This window comes from Biomphalaria glabrata, chromosome 11 (assembly GCF_947242115.1).
Source record: "Biomphalaria glabrata chromosome 11, xgBioGlab47.1, whole genome shotgun sequence".
NCBI lineage: Eukaryota > Metazoa > Mollusca > Gastropoda > Planorbidae > Biomphalaria > Biomphalaria glabrata.
This window is the reverse complement of record NC_074721.1, coordinates 7,588,326-7,611,161: the sequence shown is the minus strand read 5'-3', so window position 1 is coordinate 7,611,161 and position 22,836 is coordinate 7,588,326. Positions and strand designations below refer to the sequence as shown.

Genomic DNA, 22,836 nt, shown 5'->3' with positions numbered 1-22,836 from the left:
ATTTAGCTTATATTTTGTTAAAAATCTTTTTGACGTCTGCCAGCATTACGCGCACAACAATCAAATTTCGTGCCTAGCGAGGGTGTTTTAAATTTCATATTTCTGATCAGATTATATTATGTTTTTCTTTAAACAAGAAATAGTTATTATTATAATCGCAAAAATGAATAATATTTTGTGTTGATAAGCATGCAGCTTCGTATAGGATTGAATCTACACAAGATCAAAATCTAGTCCTATTTACATGTAAACCAATTAACTTCAACATAAGATTGGGTGGTATGGAGTATTGCTATACAAGACAATACAAAGCTTTAATTGTGGAAGTTTTCTTTTTCAATTCCTGCTATTGACTCACACTTTCGTCGTGGTCAAGTAATTAATCATTTATTTTTACAGTTTTATCTGAAATTTCTGAACTCGAGCTGCGTGACAAAACATAATATTAACATTTCAGAAAGATAACTTTCTTAAAGTATGGAAAAATTACAAATATTAAGCGTTGAAGTCAGTGTTTCATCTTTGGGACTTCAGGGAACTGATAATAATTTTGCATTTTACTTTTTAATGTGTTTTGGAAATACTCGGACTATCATATGTACTGTTGCCATACTAATTATCTAAAATATATTTATAGTACTTATCGTTGCTACAAAATTATGGTGCAAGAAATATGAATATTATTTTACTATCATGTGCTACAAAGAGGCATATTTTTTTTTGTTTTTGAAATTTCATATTACTTGTTTATTTTGAAATAAAAAGTTGATTCGTTTTTCCTTCAAAAAAAATATCACACGGACAGTTCTAGAGCTCATCCGCCATAAGTGTATTTTATCAGTCTTCAAAAGAGGGTAGAAGTTTCCTGAAAATCCCTACCTAAAATCTCCACTTACTTAAAGCCAGCCTCTGAATGGGAAAGAAATTCTCAGTAAAAAAATCTTTAGTCTCACCAGAAGATTTTACAAGATAAGATAAATTCAGATGGGATGGTTAAGTACATGAATTAAAAACGTAGATTAAGGCAGTAAGCTCATTATGTCGGTCGACGTTTTCCTAAAATATAGATAAGCTTCGCATGGACAAATTACGTTTTGACTAACTTTTGACACAAAGCATTATTATATTAACAAGACTGGTTCCATATTTAACTAAAGCATTACAACTTTCATGACCGTGGAAGAACTAAATTGATAGAAAGAAGTTACATTTTAAAGTTATATACAATGTGCTTAGCGTTTCGTCCAAGTCTCCTTCCTCATACGTCTGAACGTTTCATATATTTTCTTTACATATTTAGTGACAGGTGAAAATAATGCATTGGTCACTAAGTTCTGTGGTTGGTTTGTACTTTGTACTCTATTCGCCAAGCATTTATGGTAAGTAGCCTAGTTGTATTCGTGGCACACACAAAAATCTTGTACATATGAAAGAATGATTTAAAAACATATAACAAAAAGAGCCAATGGATAGCTAAAAAAGAAATGTGCTAACAATATATAATCATATAATGTGCTAACAATATATAATCATATAATGTGCTAACAATGTATAATCATATAATGTGCTTACAATATATAATCATATAATGTGCTAACAATATCTAGTCATATAATGTGCTAACAATATATAATCATATCATGTGCTAACTATATCTAATCATATAATGTGCTAACAATATATAATCATATAATGTGCTAACAATATCTAGTCATATAATGTGCTAACAATATATAATCATATAATGTGCTAACAATATCTAGTCATATAATGTGCTAACAATATATAATCATATAATGTGCTAACAATATCTAGTCATATAATGTGCTAACAATATATAATCATATAATGAGCTAACAATATATAATCATATAATGTGCTAACAATGTATAATCATATAATGTGCTAACAATGTATAATCATATAATGTGCTAACAATGTATAATCATATAATGTGCTAACAATGTATAATCATATAATGTTCTAACAATGTATAATCATATAATGTGCTAACAATATATAATCATATAATGTGCTAACCATATATAATCATATAATGTGCTAACCATTTATAATCATATAATGTGCTAACAATGTATAATCATATAATGTTCTAACAATGTATAGTCATATAATGTGCTAACAATGTATAATCATGTAATGTGCTAACCATATATAATCATATAATGTGCTAACAATATATAATCATATAATGTGCTAACAATATATAATCATATAATGTGCTAACAATATCTAGTCATATAATGTGCTAACAATATATAATCATATCATGTGCTAACTATATCTAATCATATAATGTGCTAACAATATATAATCATATAATGTGCTAACAATATCTAGTCATATAATGTGCTAACAATATATAATCATATAATGTGCTAACAATATCTAGTCATATAATGTGCTAACAATATATAATCATATAATGTGCTAACAATATCTAGTCATATAATGTGCTAACAATATATAATCATATAATGAGCTAACAATATATAATCATATAATGTGCTAACAATGTATAATCATATAATGTGCTAACAATGTATAATCATATAATGTGCTAACAATGTATAATCATATAATGTGCTAACAATGTATAATCATATAATGTTCTAACAATGTATAATCATATAATGTGCTAACAATATATAATCATATAATGTGCTAACCATATATAATCATATAATGTGCTAACCATTTATAATCATATAATGTGCTAACAATGTATAATCATATAATGAGCTAACAATATATAATCATATAATGTGCTAACAATGTATAATCATGTAATGTGCTAACCATATATAATCATATAATGTGCTAACAATATATAATCATATAATGTGCTAACAATGTATAATCATATAATGTGTTAAAAATGTATAATCATATAATGTGCTAACAATGTATAATTATATAATGTGCTAACAATGTATAATCATATAATGTGCTAACAATGTATAATCATATAATGTGCTAACAATATATAATCATATAATGTGCTAACAATATATAATCATATAATGTGCTCCAGAGGCGGCATTAGCAGTGCGCGGGGTCCTTAGAAATAGTCATTTCAGTGCCTCGAGTATTTGTCCAATGGGCTGACGGTGACAAAAGGTTCTCTTTATAACAGGGCCCAATTATGGTAACGAGCCAGGAGCGATTGCCTCACTCGCCAATCCAATAGGCCGCGTCTGTTTCAAAACAAACTATCAAGATACTAAAAATATACTTTATTATCAAAAGGTTGACCTATCTAGAACAACTTACTTTAAGCAGAAGTAGTTAGAAAATCTTCCTTCTTTGTTACATTTCATAATTATTTCGTTTGTTTTCTTTACAGCATTAGACTATGTAGGTAAGTGATTTTAATTTACAATCATATTATGAATTAAATTATTGAAACAAAGAATTATTTTTTTTACTACCAGAAGGCGTTTTTTTTCTATGTTAAATCTTGTTAATACAATGATGACAAATATTTTTAGTACCAAATGACAATCTGGAAAGACAAAACCAAAGCCATGGTACTAAAATCAGACTGATGCGCTCATTGGTCATGGCCACATTCTTATATGCTTTAAAATCTTGGACCCAAACTGTAGAACTAGTGAGAAGGATCCGAGGTATAAAGACCACAGCACTAATGAGGAGACACGAAACTCGATTACAATGGCTGCTGTGCCGTACGACGACCTGCTGGCCAGTTTTAAAAAAACGAAAACTAAAACTTTATGGCCATATCACAAGGTCCTCGGGGGCTCGCAAATACCTTCCTTCAGGGAACAATATCAAGAAAAAAAAAGAGAAGAGGAAGACAGAGAAAGGGACAGGAAATTGCACAGCAAAGAATGGACGCGTCTGTCATTGAAAGAGGCAAAAAAAGGTAAAAGATATTGAGAAATGGAGAAAACGTTAAACAGATCATGTGTGGAGTCCCAACGGTTCAACAGACTAAGGGACAGGGAAAGGTGAATGACAAGAAGATACTAGGGGGTAGAGGTTTGTGGAATCGCTACAAGAAAATACATACATGACTTTTAAAAGTAAAAGCTCGTTGTATCAGATGTAGTTGCATCATAGCCATTGAGATAATTCGTTAGGTGTGTTTGATTCGTTATGAAAACATAGATATGTTTTTATGGCACGTTCTGTTTTGAATGTGGTACCAGGGTATTCATTCCACGTGGCATTTTTGTTTTTTTTAAACCAAGACTCTAAAATGTCTGCTTTTTATGTTTAGTTTATGAAGAATGTAATGCTATTACGCTATATAAGAAATGTGATATAATTATTTGTAATACAAAAATTTTACTTTCTCCTCTAAAAGCGGAAAAGACCGTGGCATACGAGGGTAAGAATTTGTTTTAACTTTTTCTATTTTATTTGATTATTCATTTTTATAAATCTCAAACATTTTCTAGACGAAATATAGGCAAGATAATCCAATTCAATATCTTAAAATAAATTGTTGAATAATCCTAACTGGCACATAGGCACTAACTAAAATAGAAATACTGAGCGCAAGCTGAAGAAAATGTAATATCTAGCAAGATGACATGCTACACTCCTCCTTAGTCGGACTCGAGTATTATGTCATTAAAACTAGTAAAATATGATTTGAACAACGATCGGTCGTTGTGTTGGCCACATACCCTCCAAGGTAACTGTATATTGCGGTACCTTACAAACTCTACTAGTCTAACACAGTAAAGATAATTAGGCTTGTTGCGCTAATGAATAATTTAGGGACATCATTCACGGTTATTGACTCTAAATGAAATACATATTTATAAATGTATACCAGTTGCAGGATTGTACTTCTTTTTATTATCACGTATAATTATGTTATTAATTTATTATCTTTTTGTACCAATAACATATTAGGTTTTTTAAATTTTATATTTAATTGTTTTTTTCTATTGTTACATATTTACAGAATATCCTGATTACGCAGGTAAGGAAATCCTCTACCAGTAGCTTTCATTTGGTTTTTATGTTTTTTAAATACTTAAATACTGAAATGCATAGACTATTATGACATGTTCAATTCATCTTAAAATATAAAGTTTTTGACAGTCTTATTTTTCTTTTGTTTCAGCCCCCACTTACGAAGGTAAGCTCACATTTTTCTATTCAAAGGCGTATGTTTTAAAAGAACGCTTTAGAGTTGCCTGAGTCAACCAGGAAAATCAATGACTTGGCAGGTTTAAGTCATACATGTCTAGATTGACATAGGAACACGCTTAGGGCGTAATCATCTTCTTTTTGGAAGTAACGTCTGTACTTGATAAGATGTGTGATTTAACTCCATTCAGAAAACATATACAACCTAAACTAATAAAAAATTAGTTTTATTGTTTTGATATAGTGCATCTTTCATGCTTATAGCATGTGCGCTAAGGTCCAATCTCATTTGTGGACCAGTCATCGGGGGAGGGGGGGTATCTTCAATTATGTTTCCTTGCTACCTTTAGGCACTCAGCAAACACAATTCGGCTCGATCCCCCTTGTTAGGTAGCCAAGCGGTTCTAACATCTCAGCCACACTTGCCAGCACACATGACACAAACCAGACTTGTGTCTCAGATACGTTGTTTAAGTCGCAATCTATGGAATCATTTTGTATTTGTTGAGATGCTACAGAAAGATGCTAGGGATAACGTACGAAGACCTCATCACATACGAAGACCTCATCACATACGAAGACCTCATCACATACGAAGACCTCATCACATACGAAGACCTCATCACATACGAAGACCTCATCACATACGAAGACCTCATCACGTACGAAGACCTCATCACATACGAAGACCTCGTCACATACGATGACCTCATCACATACTAAGACCTCATCACATACGAAGACCTCATCACTAACGTGGACCTCATCACAAACGAAGACCTCATCACATACGAAGAAATTAGAAACAGGATTAGTGCAGCGATCGGACCCCACCATGACCAGCTAACCACTATCACAAAACGCAAACTAAAACTTTACAGATATATCACAAGGTCCCCAGGGCTCAACAAAACCTTCCTTCAGGGAACAGTCCTAGGCTGGAAGACAACATAAAAGAAAGAGGCATAGAGAATTACGGTCAACACATCTTGTGTGGTGCCCCAAATGTCCAACAGACTAAGGAATACGTGAAGTTGATATTGAATCATACAATAAATTATTAATTTATCTTAAACGTTTATAATTGTTTCCATCTATTAACTTTTAAAAGAAATTCGTATCTAAAATTGTATTGGTCCAAACACATGGAAATTCCGTTTGACCACAATAGCCCCCCCCCCCCTCAGCAGTATTACTACAACATATAGGGTATAGATGCAGATACAAACATACACTATTAGAACATACCATTACACAATGATGTTAGTAGTTCTATGTTAATTGTTTGTCTATATCATTTAATAGTTTCCTTTGACATTTTTTAAAAGAAATGTATTAAAAGGATATTTTAAAGAATTGCATTGAGATATTTCTGTAAAAATTTGCCTGTGTAAACTCTTAACTGCATGAGATAAACTTTTTTTTAAAAAAGAAAAGTAAAACGTATGATTAAAAATGATTTTTCGCTTTAGTCTGTCACTGTTAAAATGAATTCTTTTCTATAATCTAAATTTAAATAACTTTTAAAATGTATTTTTCTTACCTGTCTGTTAGGTGGCGAAATTCCTGTGTACGATGGTGAGTAGGCAGTACAGACATATTTTGAAAAAGCTTTAGCTATTTGAGATAGGGGGCCCTTTAAGGAGCCCTTTATAAGTTTATGTCAGTGTTGAATATTTATTGGGAAGCCCAAGCTGTAACTTGTGCTGTTAATAGGTAAATCCGGCCCTGTATGTAGGTTATTGTGAGAAAAAGCTGAATGAAATTCTTTATCATTTATAAACCTAATGAGGGCTGTGGTGGCTTCCAAATCCTGTTCAAATCCCATGGTATTTTGAATTTCAGAATGTTCAGTCCACCCATCTCTAATGGGTACCTGACATTAGTTGGGGAAAAGTAAAGGCGGTTGTTCGTTGTGCTGGCTAAATGACACGCTGGTTAACTGTTGGCCACATAAACAGATTACCTTTATATCATCTGTCCCATATGTCGCAAAGTCTGAAAAGGGAACTTTATTTTATACACGTATAATGCATTCCTTTGGTGCGATTGTTTTATTTTGTAATGTATTCGTTGAATAAGTTATCACGCCCTGTGACCGCATCACTCCATTTGTTTGTTAAGGAGCCCTGCGCTTCATGAACTAATCCTTTCCGATTAACTTTCGGTTTGCGGGTCTTTTTAGTACTCGAGCCAAAAGCTTAGAACTGTCTCCCCATTGAGCTCAGACAAATAACATACTCCACTTCAACCAACAAGAACACTGAAGGCCTATCTGTTTAAAACGTATTTAGATTCGTTTGCCCATTAAACTCTTATATTTATGTTTGTTAAGCTCTCAGAATGCGCTAAGCCTACATTTTGTTTGTTATTCTTATTATCTACATTAAATGACCAATAGTACTAATACTGATAAATTGTGTACGTTACTGGTATAAACCGTTTGGCCCAATGCAAGTGTAAACACCTCGTGAAGACACTAATGGCACTGGGTCAATTTGTTTTCTCTTTTTCATGACAATATATTTTTTTTTGTTTTCTAACTCTTAGTTGCCAATAACCCTCAATATGTTGGTAAGTACAGTTTTAGGTTGTTGATTTTCTTTATCTATGTTTTACGTATTTATCATTTTTTAGTACAATCTTAAACTATTCTATGCAAGCAGATAATAATACTTATACTATTATAAAAGTCATCTAGGTTTGATAGTTTTTTTTAGTTCATATTATAATAATAATAATAAGGCTTGTTTACAAGTCCGAAGATTAGTGAGGAGTGCAGTGTTTCCCATGGCTGCGCAGCCCCAGCTGTGACCTACATATTTTGCCACAAGCAGCGCAAATATAACCATTGTCCGCAGGAGGTCGATTTAGATTTTCTTTTCCCTGTCTACGTTTGTCATCGGCAGCAGATTTTCTTTAGGTCTCAAATGTGTATCCTCGGCCTTCGTGAGTGACCTCCAGATGTCTCGTTCTGAGGCCGCATGAAACCAGGTGCTCTCTTCCATGTCAGCCAAGGAAAGTTACGCCTAAGCTTTGTTCAAATAACAATACCAATAACAGTAGAAAACTAGACAAAGTTTCTATTTGACTAGATCTAAAGTTATTTAAGGTGTGATAAGAATGCTATAAGAAATTGGGTTAGTCTATGGGTAAGTCTACTTATGCCTGCAGTGAACGATGAATTAAGCTTGTTAAAGAGCACTCTACAGGTTATAGTTAATATAACTGATTAGACGATAAATAGTTACCATTAAAATGTTTCTTGCAATCATATTTTTTTCAACTCTTACATTTACTCAGTCAGTCTGTCTGTCTGTCTAGGTTCATTCGTTTATACGTTTTTTTCTCCCACTTCCCATCATAGGACCAAGTTAACATTCTGCACAATTATTCATTGTTGAAGACAGTAAATGAGTATATGAATCAATAAAGAAATTAACCTTAGTTAATTAATAAGTATTGATTAATATTTTTTTTATATAGAAAGGGGGAGATAATACTTGCAGTTTTAGAGATATGGCAGCGATTGCGATGTTCTTTTCTTTCTTTTTATAAGCCTGGTTCCCCTTATTATTGTTCTAATGATGAATTGTGCTGAATTTTTTCAGACTATGGCAACGTTAAACCTGACTACAATGGTAAGTGATAGAGCTCTTCAGGGATGGTCCCAAAGGTTCATAGTATTACACTTGTTGCAATTATAGTAGTCTAATCCTTTGTATTGTGACATGTCTATAAAGCTAATGCATACAACGGATTTCACGTCACAATCTTAGTTTCACTAGATTCACCAAAGACTTCAGTTTAAGTTTAGAATCAATGTTAATAAAATTGGATAGAAAACTCCGCCACGAGCTATGTTTACAAAGCTTATACTAACTCACTCTGTCTGTCTATATATCTGTCTGTCTGGTAAAAAGTATGCACACGTTATTTCTCCCACACCCATTCTCGGATCAAGTTGAAACTTAGCACAATTATTCATTGGTATAGACAAGCTACGAATCAGTTTTAGAAGAGTAACCAATGCGACAATTAATTACTGGTAATTATTTATTTTGTTTGACACCAACTTCAGTACTCACCGATATGACTAAATTTGTTGGGTTTGGTAAAGTTAAATTATTTTGAAAGCTACATCTACCTCACACATTCTCCAATGAAGTTGATACTTAAAATAATTATTTATTGTACCAAACAAAACAAATAAAAAAATACAGAAATTCTCAATTAGTTGGTAATTAATTATTTTGTTTGATATCGACTAAGGGAAATAACTTTTACATTATTGATATAGTTTTAAGGGAAGAGTTGTTCCCCCTTAGATAAGCTTTATTTATTTTTTTTTAAAGAATTTAAAAAATATATTTTGATTGTTTGTCACTTACAAACATATCAACCATGTAGAAATGAAATGACGGGGCCCTTCTTGAAGGGACCAATTTTCATCAAATCTAAACGAATTAATCTAAGTTGGTAAAGCCATAAACCAGAGGTGGCCGTTTGTATGTATGTCTCAGGCAGAACCAGTGTTGTACAACAAACTCAATCCAACAGCTTTAATTCTAAAAGGATATTTAAAAAAAAAATAAAGCTTCAATTATTCAAGGAAGTTTATATTATTTTACTTTGCAACAAAAACTGATTGGTTATATATTATATTGAATCAAGTATTGTTATTAGAAATAGTAAAAATGTTTTTTTAAATATAATTCGATTTGTTGTTTCGTTAGTGTAAATGTATTTCATTTGTTCTTTTTTACAGGATTAGATTATGCAAGTAAGTAATATATATTGTATATTTTTTTGCATTAAAAATATTAATTATTGATTTTATTTTTTGCATAATGGCTATACCAATAAGAGCCTGATTTAAACCATGCGGAGTAGCTAAAAGAAAAATGATCACAAAATATTTACTATCCCCCCGAGTCAGAAACCCCATTAGTAACGAACCATGTTGAGAATTACTTCTTTAGAGCACGGAAGAGGAAGCGGGCAGTGAGTTGCCTCCGTACAAGGACAGCCCTAATGCTGCACATGGACCAGTTATCTCTCTCTCAATTCCTTGTCCCTAAAGTTCTTCATGCAAAACGCGACTTTCACAGAGAATGTGGTTTACTGTTTCGTGGTCCTCGACGCAATGGCGGCACCGTGTGTCATAGTTCTCCCCCCCCCCACCGTCCAAAGTACGTGCCTATTGGACAGTGTCCGACTCAGAACTGGGCTAGGACTGCCTGTTCCGCACGGCAGAGTTCAAACCATGCGTCCTTTCGATCTGGTCTAATCAACTGCTTATGAAGCTCTCTGCCCTTGTCGGTAGCTTCCCAACTGTCGTACCAAAGTGCCAACAAACGGATGTCGGCTAGGGATCGAACACTCGAGAGAGTGCACGTTTCATCATCTATGGTGCACGCTGCTACCTCGGACTTCGCTAAAAATTCAGCCCTCTGATGAATGACCAGACTACAATGGGCTGGAACCCATTGAATAAAATATTTACATTAAGCTGTAGAAGGCGCTTTACCACCGCGAGGAACGCTTCTATCTTCCTGACACCTGCATGCTGCCTTTCAAGGACATCGAGGACAGAGATTAAATCGGTGATAATGACCTCGTCCGCTGGGGCCGTGGATCCATTTCCAAAACATTCCGCCTTCTAACCCCTTCCCCAGAGTTTTCTATCTGCCCCGTACAATATTTTTCCCTTTAAGAGAACACATTCTCTAAACATTGCAGTTAACAAGATCATTCCATTAAAATAATGAATACGTTTAAAAAGACAGTCCATCTAATTTATTAAGTAAAAGTGGATTACTGTTACATTACTGTAGATCTGTTAAAATAATTCTCTATTTGGGAAGTACCATATCAGCCAATGCCAACCTAGATGACGTGGTTGGCTTCCGTGTTGAACTTGCCAGTGCTGCTTTTGGCAGACTTTAACATCAAGTATAGCAACGGAGAGAACTCAGTATATCTACAAAACTGAAAGTTTCCAGTGCTGTAGTCTCCCTTCACTTCACATTAAGTGTACTGGTTTGACCACATATCAGACGTTGAATTTCTACAGTTGTCACATATTAAAAGTATCCACGCCACAGCAAAAAGGTTCCTATTTCCATGGGCGGGAATGTAGTCCGTATGCCAGGAAATTGTCTTACCAAACGACATTTTTATGGGGAGCTGTATGCAGGAAAGCGATCAACACAAGCGTTACAAATCCCCCCTCCAGGACGGATGTGATATTGAGATTCACGGTTCAAAACACTCTTAGCGTGAAGCTGTGAGTCTCAAGATACAAGGCAAGAAGAGTAATCAGTAACCAGCATAGAAAGAAAGCAGAGCTATCAAAAAGCTGAAAGAAGAAGCAGGCTTATCTGCAGTACACCATACTTATTAATGCCAAGTATGTGGCCCTTTATTTTTAAAGCGAGGATTGTACTTTATAGCCATTTTTTTGAGTTTCTATGTAATAACAAAAGTTTATCTTCGGCCACGTAGGAGGAGCTATTATGTATTGACTGTAGATCTATGGAGTAATGCCTAAATTATTTCACACTTTTTACTAATGTACACTTGTACCTCATTGTTCTTGTACACGATGAAAGATTAACAGTTGATTTTTTGGCAAGCTTTTGGTCACTGACCTGAAGGTTCTTCTTCTTATGACAAGCTTTTGGTCACTGTCCTGAAGGTTCTTCTTCTTATGACAAGCTTTTGGTCACTGTCCTGAAGGTTCTTCTTCTTATGACAAGCTTTTGGTCACTGTCCTGAAATTTCTTCATCTTATGACAAGCTTTTGGTCACTGTCCTGAAGGTTCTTCTTCTTATGACAAGCTTTTGGTCACTGACCTGAAGGTTCGTCTTCTTATGATAAACTTTGGGTCACTGTCCTAAAGGTTCTTCTTCTTATGACAAGCTTTTGGTCACTGACCTAAAGGTTCTTCTTCTTATGACAAGCTATTGGTCACTGACCTTAAGGTTCGTCTTCTTATGACAAGCTTTTTGGTCACTGACCTGAAGGTTATTCTTATGACAAGCTTTTGGTCACTGACCTGAAGGTTCTTCTTCTTATGATAAGCTTTTGATCACTGACATGAGGGTTCTTCTTCTTATGATAAGCTTTTGGTCACTGACCCGAAGGTTCTTCTTCTTATGATAAGCTTTTGGTCACTGACCTGAAGGTTCTTCTTCTTATGACAAGCTTTTGGTCACTGACCTGAAGGTTCTTCTATGACAAGCTTTTGGTCACTGACCTGAAGGTTCTTCTTCTTATGACAAGCTTTTGGTCACTGACCTGAAGGTTCTTCTTCTTATGACAAGCTTTTTGTCACTGTCCTAAAGGTTCTTCTTCTTATGACAAGCTTTTGGTCACTGACCTAAAGGTTCTTCTTCTTATGACAAGCTTTTGGTCACTGACCTAAAGGTTCTTCTTCTTATGACAAGCTTTTGGTCACTGTCCTTAAGGTTCTTTTTATGATAAGCTTTTGGTCACTGACCTGAAGTTTCTTCTTCTTATGATTAGCTCTTGGTCACTGTCCTGAAGGTTCTTCTTCTTTTGACAAGCTTTTGGTCACTGACCTGAAGGTTCGTCTTCTTATGACAAGCTTTTGGTCACTGTCCAAAAGGTTCTTCTTCTTATGATAAGCTTTTGGTCACTGACCTTAAGGTTCGTCTTCTTATGACAAGCTTTTGGTCATTGACCTGAAGGTTATTCTTATGACAAGCTTTTGGTCACTGACCTGAAGGTTCTTCTTCTTATGATAAGCTTTTGATCACTGACATGAGGGTTCTTCTTCTTATGATAAGCTTTTGGTCACTGACCGAAGGTTCTTCTTCTTATGATAAGCTTTTGGTAACTGACCTGAAGGTTCCTCTTCTTATGATAAGCTTTTGGTCACTGTCCTTAAGGTTCTTCTTATGATAAGCTTTTGGTCACTGACCTGAAGGTTCTTCTTCTTATGATAAGCTTTTGGTCACTGTCCTGAAGGTTCTTCTTCTTATGACAAGCTTTTGATCAAGGAACTGAAGGTTCTCTTTTCAACTACACATAACACAGAAAGCCCCTAGACTCAAAAAAGAAAGTTTACATTTTGACCTTATGTAAATAGACATTATTGCCTAACCCAATTTATTAATATGTAAGGGTAAAAAAAAAAGTGAAACAATAATACAATATTGATTATCTATGTCAAATTTACAATTTTTATGCTTTAAATGGAGCAGTTTTAGAAATCATTTTTTTATTTAGATCTATTTGTTACACAATTAATAAGGATTATTTAGAAGCAAATAAATCATAGCTCAAGCTATAACAGTATTATTAAATCTCAGTACGGCAAAGTACATTGTATTAATTAAGCGATTTCAATTTGTAATTTGTCAGAAATAACTTTCTGATAGTAATAGACACATTTAGCTTCTTGTTTATAGAATGTCTCTTCATAGTAAATTATAAGATAAATTGAACTCATTTAATATTATTTTTTTAAATTATTTAATTACAGACAAAGAGCCAGATTACACACGTAAGTAACAACTTTTGTTCTACAATCAACGATCTAGTATCTTAAATTTAAACAACTAATCTAAAAAAAAGTAGTAGATAGCAGAGATCAGCAAACGAGAATAAATAAACAAAGTATTATCTAGGAATATAAATATAACACTAGCATCATCACTAGCATCATTTTTTATATCTAAGAAAATGGAAACAACTGGAGTAGCCCTATTAAAAGGAGAAGATAACTTAACACATAATGATGATGGAACTAAAGCTAACATTCTAAATAATTACTTTGCATCGGGGTCTTTAGCCCATGGAGACAAAAACATATTGATTAATTTAAACCATAATGAAAACATGCGAGATAAACAAGAGATGTCTGAAAAGTATAATACGTAAATTTAAATGTTACTTCATCAATGGACAAGTTTAAAACACTTTCGACATTGGAATTACACTTGAAGCTGTTTAAAAAAATTTGACGAAGAAACTAATTCAATAAATTTTTTTTTTGTCTAGGAGTGTTATATTTGTACCCAGTTTTGATTACCAAAAAAAATAATAATTAAATTAACATGCAAAAAAAAAAAAAATTAACACGCGAATATACATGGGACCCAAATATCCTCTTCTTTTAAAGAGCCCCTCTAACGATACAAATAATTTCCGATTCCTTTTTTAATTTTGGGGAATCGATATTTATAAAATATTGCCTTGAACATGTATGTTTTTTTCTAGACTAAAAGAAAATATTTCTAACATAATCTGACATTTTATTGCAGCTATAAAAGACCCAGTATATGGAGGTAAGTCAGAGATACTATCTTTTGGAATAGCTTTTATATAGCGAAACATATTAAACATTACTTATAAAATTTTCGCACAATAAGAAAAGGGAGAACTACATTGAAACTACTCAGCTACGTTTGAAACATACAGGAGAGTCATAGTCTTAGTGTGGCTTTGAAATAAAATTGATGCCATATGGGATAAAGACCAACCAAAGAGTTGAACAGAGACACTTTCAGGAGGTCATCCAGACGAAGACTACACTAGAGGCACTAACAGATGGCTCAAAGGAATTAATAAGAAGGCTCTAAGAGAGGCACTACCAGATGGCTCAAAAGGAGGTACTAAGAAGGCTACAAGACATGCACTACCAGATGGCTCAACAGGAGGTACTTAAAAGGCTCCAATAGAGGCACTACCAGATGGCTCAAAGGAATTAATAAGAAGGCTCTAAGAGAGGCACTACCAGATGGCTCAAAAGGAGGTACTAAGAAGGCTACAAGACATGCACTACCAGATGGCTCAACAGGAGGTACTTAAAAGGCTCCAAGAGAGGCCCTACCAGATGGCTCAAAAGGAATTAATAAAGCTCCAAGAGAGACCCTACCAGATGGCTCAAAAGGAATTAATAAGAAGGCTCCAAGAGAGGCACTACCAGATGGCTCAAAGGAAGGTACTAAGAGGGCTCTAAGAGAGACACTATCAGCAGTTCAACCCGATGAAGCTTAATTCAGGTAATACCAGGATATTAAACAAATAAGAGGCCGAACACAGGCACTAACACAGGATTAAATATAAAAGGGACTAATCAGAAGTGCTAACAAAGGTTTAACCAGACATGAACTCAAACCATAGTTTCCAAAACTACAAAGGTTTAACCAGACAAGAACTCAAACCATAGTTTCCAAAACTACAAAGGTTTAACCAGACAAGAACTCAAACCATAGCTTCCAAAACTACAAAGGTTTAACCAGACAAGAACTCAAACCATAGTTTCCAAAACTACAAAGGTTTAACCAGACAAGAACTCAAACCATAGTTTCCAAAACTACAATCTTTTTTTACCAATTTTAAAATATTATTTATCTAATCTTTTGCTTCATACGCTGCACGATGTAATTGCAAATTTATTTTGTTTTCTGTTATTATGTATCATTTTAAAAATAGGTATTACTTGATATGCATAATAACACTGTTGATATTTTTTGACAGATTATGTTTACGAAGGATATGAATACTGTAAGTTCAATTTCATTTTTTCATTAAAGTTTATAATAATTCTAAAGTGCGCAGAGTTTGCAGCTTATCTGATACTAAAATGATATCCCATGATCATTAGTATTCACGCAGAAATGTAAAAAAAACAACATTTTTTATATCTCACTTCTGTTTCATTGCTTCATAGTTCACAAAGCTATCTCCCCGCAATCTGCAACATAGAGGTCATCACGATCTTTTCGGTGTTACATGAATACAAGGCAATTTTAGCAATTCATCTCATCTCGCTTTCAAGAATAGATAATTTTCATTGACCATTGGCTACACGCCTTTTTGGCAATATCTATTACGTCTGCCTGCCACTTGTAGATCTGCTGGCCAGACTTCATAAAATTGTAAATTTTTATTTTCTGTTTTTATTTCCAGTAAATTCATGGGAAAAGCTTTCTTGTAACATTTGGGTTAGTAAACTACAAAACATGAAAATACTTTTCCCGACGAAATGCATCTACTGTCTAATTTCGAAGAAAATTTCGTTTGGTCGTTTCGAGAGTATCTATCCAGGTTTTTGAGCCCACCAACACAGAAAGTTGTAGTTTCCACGAAGATACGAGTTAAATAAAGATTTTGTAAAAAAAAGATATATTGTTTACCAATTAATTATAAAATATTATTTGCAGACAATTGCAAAAAAATAGAACAATAAAAATAGCACAAGATACTGAACATGTTTTTCCACCCAGAAAAAGTAAAAAAAAAACCTACTATATTCACAGTAAACGAATCATGTACCTGAAAATCTCAGAATATATAGGTGTAATAAAAAATGAAAAGTTATCATGGAATCCCCATATTGATGAAATTATTTAAAAAATCTTCTCATCTTATCTTATATAATACAGACGTTACTTCTAAAAAGAAGATGATTACGTCCTACGCGTCATGCATTTAGTCATGCATATTAACCAATGACTTAAAATCATGCAGAACATTATGGTTTATTAAAATATTTTTTTTACTAATCAAACTGAAACATCAAACTAAAATGCTATTTTAATTTATTTGTTATTAGAATAATCATCCTCTGTTTGGGATCACTCCACTCAAGAAAACATAAAGAAACTAGAACAAATATTAATTAGAGCATAGAGATTTATCTTATCTTATCTTATATAATACAGACGTTACTTCAAAAAAGAAGATGATTACGTCCTACGCGTCATGCATATTCAAATGTGATTAGAGTAACACCATCACTAGACTTAGAGACACTTCTGGACAGAAGAATAAAAAGTAAAAAAGTCATAATAAATGAAACACTGAACCATAACTTACAACTAGGAAAACAAAACCAAATGAAATACTCAGAAAGACACGAAGATAGAGGCACATTTCTTATTCCAAGTGCTCCTTCTTCCCTAGTGCCATTAGAGAATGGAATGGGGTTACCTGAATCAGGAAGGAAAACTAACAACTTAGCAGAGTTTAAGTCAGTAATTAATATGCATGACTAGATTGACACAGGAAATCCTTTTTTGAAGTAACGTTTGTAATATGTAAGATGAGATTAATTACTTTTGATGTGCTATAATTAGGAATGGCTGCTTAGGAAAGTGAAGCCTCAGTTAAATAGGAACCTTTTGATTTTCCACAGTGACAAAATGCTGATGATAAGAAAAAAGAAATGTGTTGTTTTTTTTCCTGAAAATATGATGTATAAAAAATGTGTTAGTGATTTACTTACAAGATAAAATTAGGATTAGAATAATTATAATATGAAACAGGATTCGTGTTATACGTATTGTTTCTTTTGTCTCCAAATGTAACATCCATGTCGATCACAAAGCTTATATCTGTTTGTCTGTTTGTCCGTCTGGTAAAAAGTTTGTACACGTTATCTCTCTCACACCCAATCTCAGATCAAGCTAAAATTCTGCACCATGTTTTCTTTTACCTGACAACACAAGAATCAATTAAAAATAACCAATTAGTTAATTAACTATTGGTAATAAATTATTTTGTTTGGTATTTCGAACAAAGGAAAGATATTGTAATTGACTAAAGTGATGGTATAAGCTGAAATAGTCCCCTTTAAATGTCGTCGTATGAGTCTTAGTGAACACAAACATGAAAGTAGGGCGACACTATAGAAACAATAGATATTATCTATCATGTTCATAAGCTCTCCACTAGCAGAGTGGTTACCGTGTTGGCTTGAGAAGTCTGAGAAGGCTTGAGCCATGAGTTCGAATTTAGGTCGTTCCCCCTTTTTTAATTTTTATAAATGCTTTTTATTCTTAGCCTAGATTCTAGATCTATTACAAATGTATTTACATGACCGATCAAACTAATTGATACAAGTACTCTTTCTTTTTTTAAAATGTTTTTATTTTTATTTTCTTATAATAATTAATTTTTATTTTCTTGTAATAATTAATTTTTATTTTCTTATAATAATTAATTTTTATTTTCTTGTAATAATTAATTTTTATTTTCTTATAATAATTAATTTTTATTTTCTTGTAATAATTTTTTTTCTTTCAACGTTGACAGACGAAGACTCTACAACGCCCAAACCTACAACTAAAGCGCCCACAACAACCACAAAGGCGACGACAACCACTAAAACTACTACTACTACTACAACCGCCACTACCAGCAGAACAAGTGAGTTGAGTCATTAGATTTCTCTAATTGAAATTTACACTAGCTAAATGCAGTGTGTTTTTGTTTCACTGGCTCCTTCAGTCCGACAGTCAATGAATGCTTGTTATGAAGTGTGTGTGTGTGTTTCTGTGGTGACGGTGGGAAGAGGTTAGCTTTGCTGTCTAAATAATGCAAGATATGTGGCATTATCATCAGCAGTTTAAGGTAGAACAGACGACTCCAGATTGCCAGATGAAAAGACGTGTATTTTGTAGTGAGCTAGATTTTGTTCAAAATACCAATTATATATTATAAATGAAGTCTACTACAATTTTTTATTTAATATCAGATTAAGCTTTTTCTATATTGCAATTATCATCATCATCATCAAACTCCTTTTGAGTGAGGGCATGAGAGGCTCAAATCCTCTCTTGCAAAAGCCCTGGCCAGAAACCCTGCTGTTTTGCGTAGTGCATAAATGTCGCCTAACAGGTCTATATTGCAGTCAAAGTTGCTTGTATTTAATATTATTCATAATAAAATTATTCAAGTTATTTAAAATTGTACAAGTTAAGAAGTAAAGCAGTGTTATAAGTCTGTTTGTTTGTAAAATGTTTTACATGTTTCGGATGTTCCTTCAGAGTTGAAGATAATTACTTCCTAGTCCAAACTTCCCACAGGACGACGGGGGAAGGGAGCGGGCAGGGTTTGAACCCGGGACCATCGATAAATCTGAACTACAGTCCAGCGCGCAAACTGCACGACCAGGCAGCCATCCAACGTCAACGACCATCCAAAACATTGCTCCCCCCAGACGAATCAATCATTTGGCTGGTCTGCTGTGACTTAACAAGCCAAGCCAGGAGCGGCAAACTTGGCAACAGTTCTTGAGCATAACTAAAATGTCTTAGAGCTATTTGATCTAGAAACCTTCTTCCTCTTTGTTATGGAGTACGTTTGTGTATGTGTGTGTTTCTAAGGTGACGGTGAGAAGATGTTGACGATTTGTTGATGGCTAGGCAGTGAGGATGATAAAATCACAGTAAGGTCTTGCGTAATTCAACTGAAAAAGGTTAGACGACTCCAGGTTGGCAGAGTGTAAAGATGTGTTTTTGTTGTTAGATTTTAGTTTATTTCATTTCATCTTAAGTTGACTTTGTCTATATTGTAAAATAAGTTACATTTAGTTTTGTTCTCAAAGAACTTATTCAAGTTGTTTCAAGTTTTTTAAAGTTAAAATAGAATACGCCTATAACGGTTCAGTTGTCTACCAGCAGTTTGGTACTGTAAGTCAACGACACCCTTCCTACGGTCTATTGTCGCCTAAGTCTACCGTGAAGTTCTCTGGTCTAGGGAAATTCCCCCTACATACTTTCATTATTAGTAACAAATTTCTGTTGAGAGTGCCTGTATGTTAAGCTTCCCACATGTTAGAGTCTAATTATCTTAGACCAGTATAAAGAATGTATCTGACATATAGAAACAATATTTCCTCGAATTATTTTTAGGGCCTCCGCACGATTAATTTACCACTACGCGTCCTTTCGGTCTGTTCTACTCAAATGTCTATGAAGCTCACTGCCTTTATCGGAAGCGTCCCAGCCGTCTAACCAAAGTGCCAACAATGGGGTGTCAGCTATGGATCGTGCACTATCGGGAGTGAAGGTTTTATCATGTAGGGTTGCCATTGGCGCCGCTAACTTCGCTAAAAAGTCAGCCCTCTGATGACTGACCAGACCACAATGGGCTGGAACCCATTAAATAAAAATATGTACATTGAGCTGCAGAAGACTTTCCACGACCGCGAGGAACGCTTCCACCCTTCTGACACATGTATGCTGCCCTTCAAGGGCATCTAGGACAGGGATCGAATCGGTGAAAATGACTACGTCTGCTGGTGACGCAGATCCATTTCAGACTCTTTTCTCTACATCGTTACCAACTCAGCCTCGAGGCTGCTTTTCCCATGTTAGAGTCCACTCAGCTCCTCATTTTTGTGGTTGCCATAGAGTCGAACCACCGCTCTATACCCAGCTCTCACAGTGCCCTTGAACGTCTGCTCAGATCCGTCTGTGTAGATGGTAGACACTCCTGCCGGATACGATGCGATGGTTTCTCTGGCTGCTTGTAGGATCGCACTGCCTTGTCAGCACCGGGTCAATAAGGCACATAAGCACCGTCGGCATGCCGAAAACCTTATCTGGGAGGAAGGAACCGGACGGGGGAAGAGCAGCCCGCTCCACCGCATGATTCATCACTCTGAGCAGCTCACGCGCCACACGCATGAAGCAGGGACGGTTATTAAGATGTCTCTTTTCCTCCCAGTTGTCGACCAGACTTCTGAGTGAGCGTCCCTCCTCCAGCCGCCTAATCTCTCGTGAGCTTGCAGGACGGCTTGCACTCAGCGCAATTTCAACGGCGGCACGTTGGCCATAATTTCGCCTGCAGCTATCGGTGTTGTATGAAACGTACCACAGCTAAGTCTGACGTCTCGATTCTGAACAGCGTCTAGGCTCACTAGAGACGTTTGCGACGCCCACGCATGAACAGGTAGACTGTAGTATTAAACTATTCATGGTTTTACTTTCAAATTCAATTCTTGCTTTATGACTCAGGCCTAGATTTTATAGATTGAATAGACAGCTATTGTTAATAATAAAAACAATTAATGAAATAGATTTCCGTTGAAATAGTTAATTGATGTTGATAGTGTGTCATACATTGCGATTTCTTTTTAGAGATTTCAATCAATCCCTAATGCTGAGTAAGAAAAACAATATATTTATAGAAAGAGTAAAGCAACTATTGGCTTTACTAGTACTTTTTTTCTCAACCAGTTACCTTAAAATTTGCTAATTTAAAAAAGGAAAAAAAAACATATAATTTCATACATGTATGACATATGTTCGTCCTTTTATTAATTACTAGATATATAGCTCTTTTTTCCGCTCCTGAAATCGAATTTTTTTCTCCTGGAAAACTCCTGAAATCCTAATCTCAGAATGGTGGGGGAATGGTTCTCCAGGCTTTTTACCTCCTTACCCAACCTCGTGAGTCAGATGCAGTGGCTACCAAGCTCGCCATGCTCCCCCGCACTTTGGAGGCGGAGTCGAGTGGCTGTTTTTACATTGGTCACCTGGAATTTTAAACCGTAACCAAAACCAGTTCTTTTTGGCCACCCCGGAGGAGTATTCACACGGCAACCACGGTGAGGTAGGAGCTGGAACTGCCGTGCGAAACCACACCAGATTACTTAAAGAGTGGGATAGATCTGACCAGAATATAGATCACGAGTCTTCACTCTTGCATAATAACCTCAGCATTGAAAACAAAGCCCTGTTTTTATTACATTTGACTTTAATAATTAGAAATTTACCTAATTGTCTTTTGACAGTTTTTACATAGCTTATATTGATCCCCTGTCTGTCTGGTAAAAAGTTTGTACACGTTATTTTTCTCACACCCATTCTTGAAAAGTTGAAACTTTGCACACTTATACACTGGCATAGTCACGATACGAATCTTTAAAACAAATTAACCACTTAGTCAATTAAATGGTGTTAACTATTATTTTGTATATACCAACAAAGGAAAGTAATCCTTCAATATTTATAGAAACGGCCAAATATGTAGGGTTTTGGTCCCCTTGAATAACTAATCGGGTTATTTCTCCCAGACTCATTTTCGGATCACGTTGAACATTTAAATCATTACTTTTGTGTACCTAATAAAACATGAAATCAATAAAATTGGTAATTATTGGCGATTAATTATTTTGTTTTATGTGGAATAAAAGACATAACTTCTACATTATTTAGATACATAAAGTTCTAAGTGCGGAGTTATTTCCCTAAGATATATATTTTTAATGAATATTTTTTTATATTTTGAATGCTTTTAATTGAAAGAGAATGTGTTTATGAGTAGTTATCAATCTGTAAATAATTAGCATAAATAACGTCTGGATCCGTTGTTTACCACTCTCTGTCCCCAGCTACTCAGGTGCCATGTACCAAGAAATCTAAGGCTGACATCTTCTTCACGCTAGATTCATCTTCCAGTATAGGCCCGGAGAACTGGAAACTCCAAAGACAGTTTGCAGCTGAAACTACTCAGGCTTTTACTATCGGGAGCAATGACGTGCAGTTTGGGACATTAATATTCAACAGCGAAGTTTTTAAGATTCACGACTTGAATACTTTCAGCAGCAAGAGTGCTCTTTATAACGTACGTAAGCTTGGAAACAAAAACAAAACTGTTAATGTAACTTTGTCTGTACTATCTTGTCCAGTCTGTCCAAAGTAACGCGTTATTACTATAATAATAATAATAATAATAATAATAATAATCTTTATTATCCGTAAGGAAATTTGTCTTACAATTTGTGCATTTCACCAAACAAAAAAAAACATTATAACTATAAGAAACCAAAGTGTACATTCACACCAGACTCAATCATAATGTACATGTGACAAAGTTTATACCAGATTGTTCTTATTTAATGATTTGATTGCCAGGGG

At 34.5% G+C, this 22,836-nt stretch overlaps 1 protein-coding gene across 3 annotated transcripts in view; it reads left to right on the top strand.

Moving 5' to 3' along the window:
* LOC106054748 (collagen alpha-6(VI) chain-like) overlaps nucleotides 1-22,836 on the top strand; it is a 35,103-nt gene that overhangs the window by 5,562 nt on the left and 6,705 nt on the right. For all 3 annotated transcript variants that reach the window (XM_056003984.1, XM_056003982.1, XM_056003983.1), the window contains exons 2-15: nucleotides 1,301-1,379; nucleotides 3,368-3,382; nucleotides 4,355-4,378; nucleotides 4,964-4,981; nucleotides 5,126-5,140; nucleotides 6,706-6,729; nucleotides 7,702-7,725; nucleotides 8,763-8,792; nucleotides 9,920-9,934; nucleotides 13,665-13,685; nucleotides 14,446-14,469; nucleotides 15,665-15,691; nucleotides 18,224-18,337; nucleotides 22,311-22,543. In XM_056003984.1, the coding sequence (XP_055859959.1) occupies nucleotides 1,316-1,379; nucleotides 3,368-3,382; nucleotides 4,355-4,378; nucleotides 4,964-4,981; nucleotides 5,126-5,140; nucleotides 6,706-6,729; nucleotides 7,702-7,725; nucleotides 8,763-8,792; nucleotides 9,920-9,934; nucleotides 13,665-13,685; nucleotides 14,446-14,469; nucleotides 15,665-15,691; nucleotides 18,224-18,337; nucleotides 22,311-22,543 (648 nt within the window). In that variant the 5' untranslated portion in view covers nucleotides 1,301-1,315. The remainder of the gene's footprint in view (nucleotides 1-1,300; nucleotides 1,380-3,367; nucleotides 3,383-4,354; nucleotides 4,379-4,963; nucleotides 4,982-5,125; nucleotides 5,141-6,705; nucleotides 6,730-7,701; nucleotides 7,726-8,762; nucleotides 8,793-9,919; nucleotides 9,935-13,664; nucleotides 13,686-14,445; nucleotides 14,470-15,664; nucleotides 15,692-18,223; nucleotides 18,338-22,310; nucleotides 22,544-22,836) is intronic.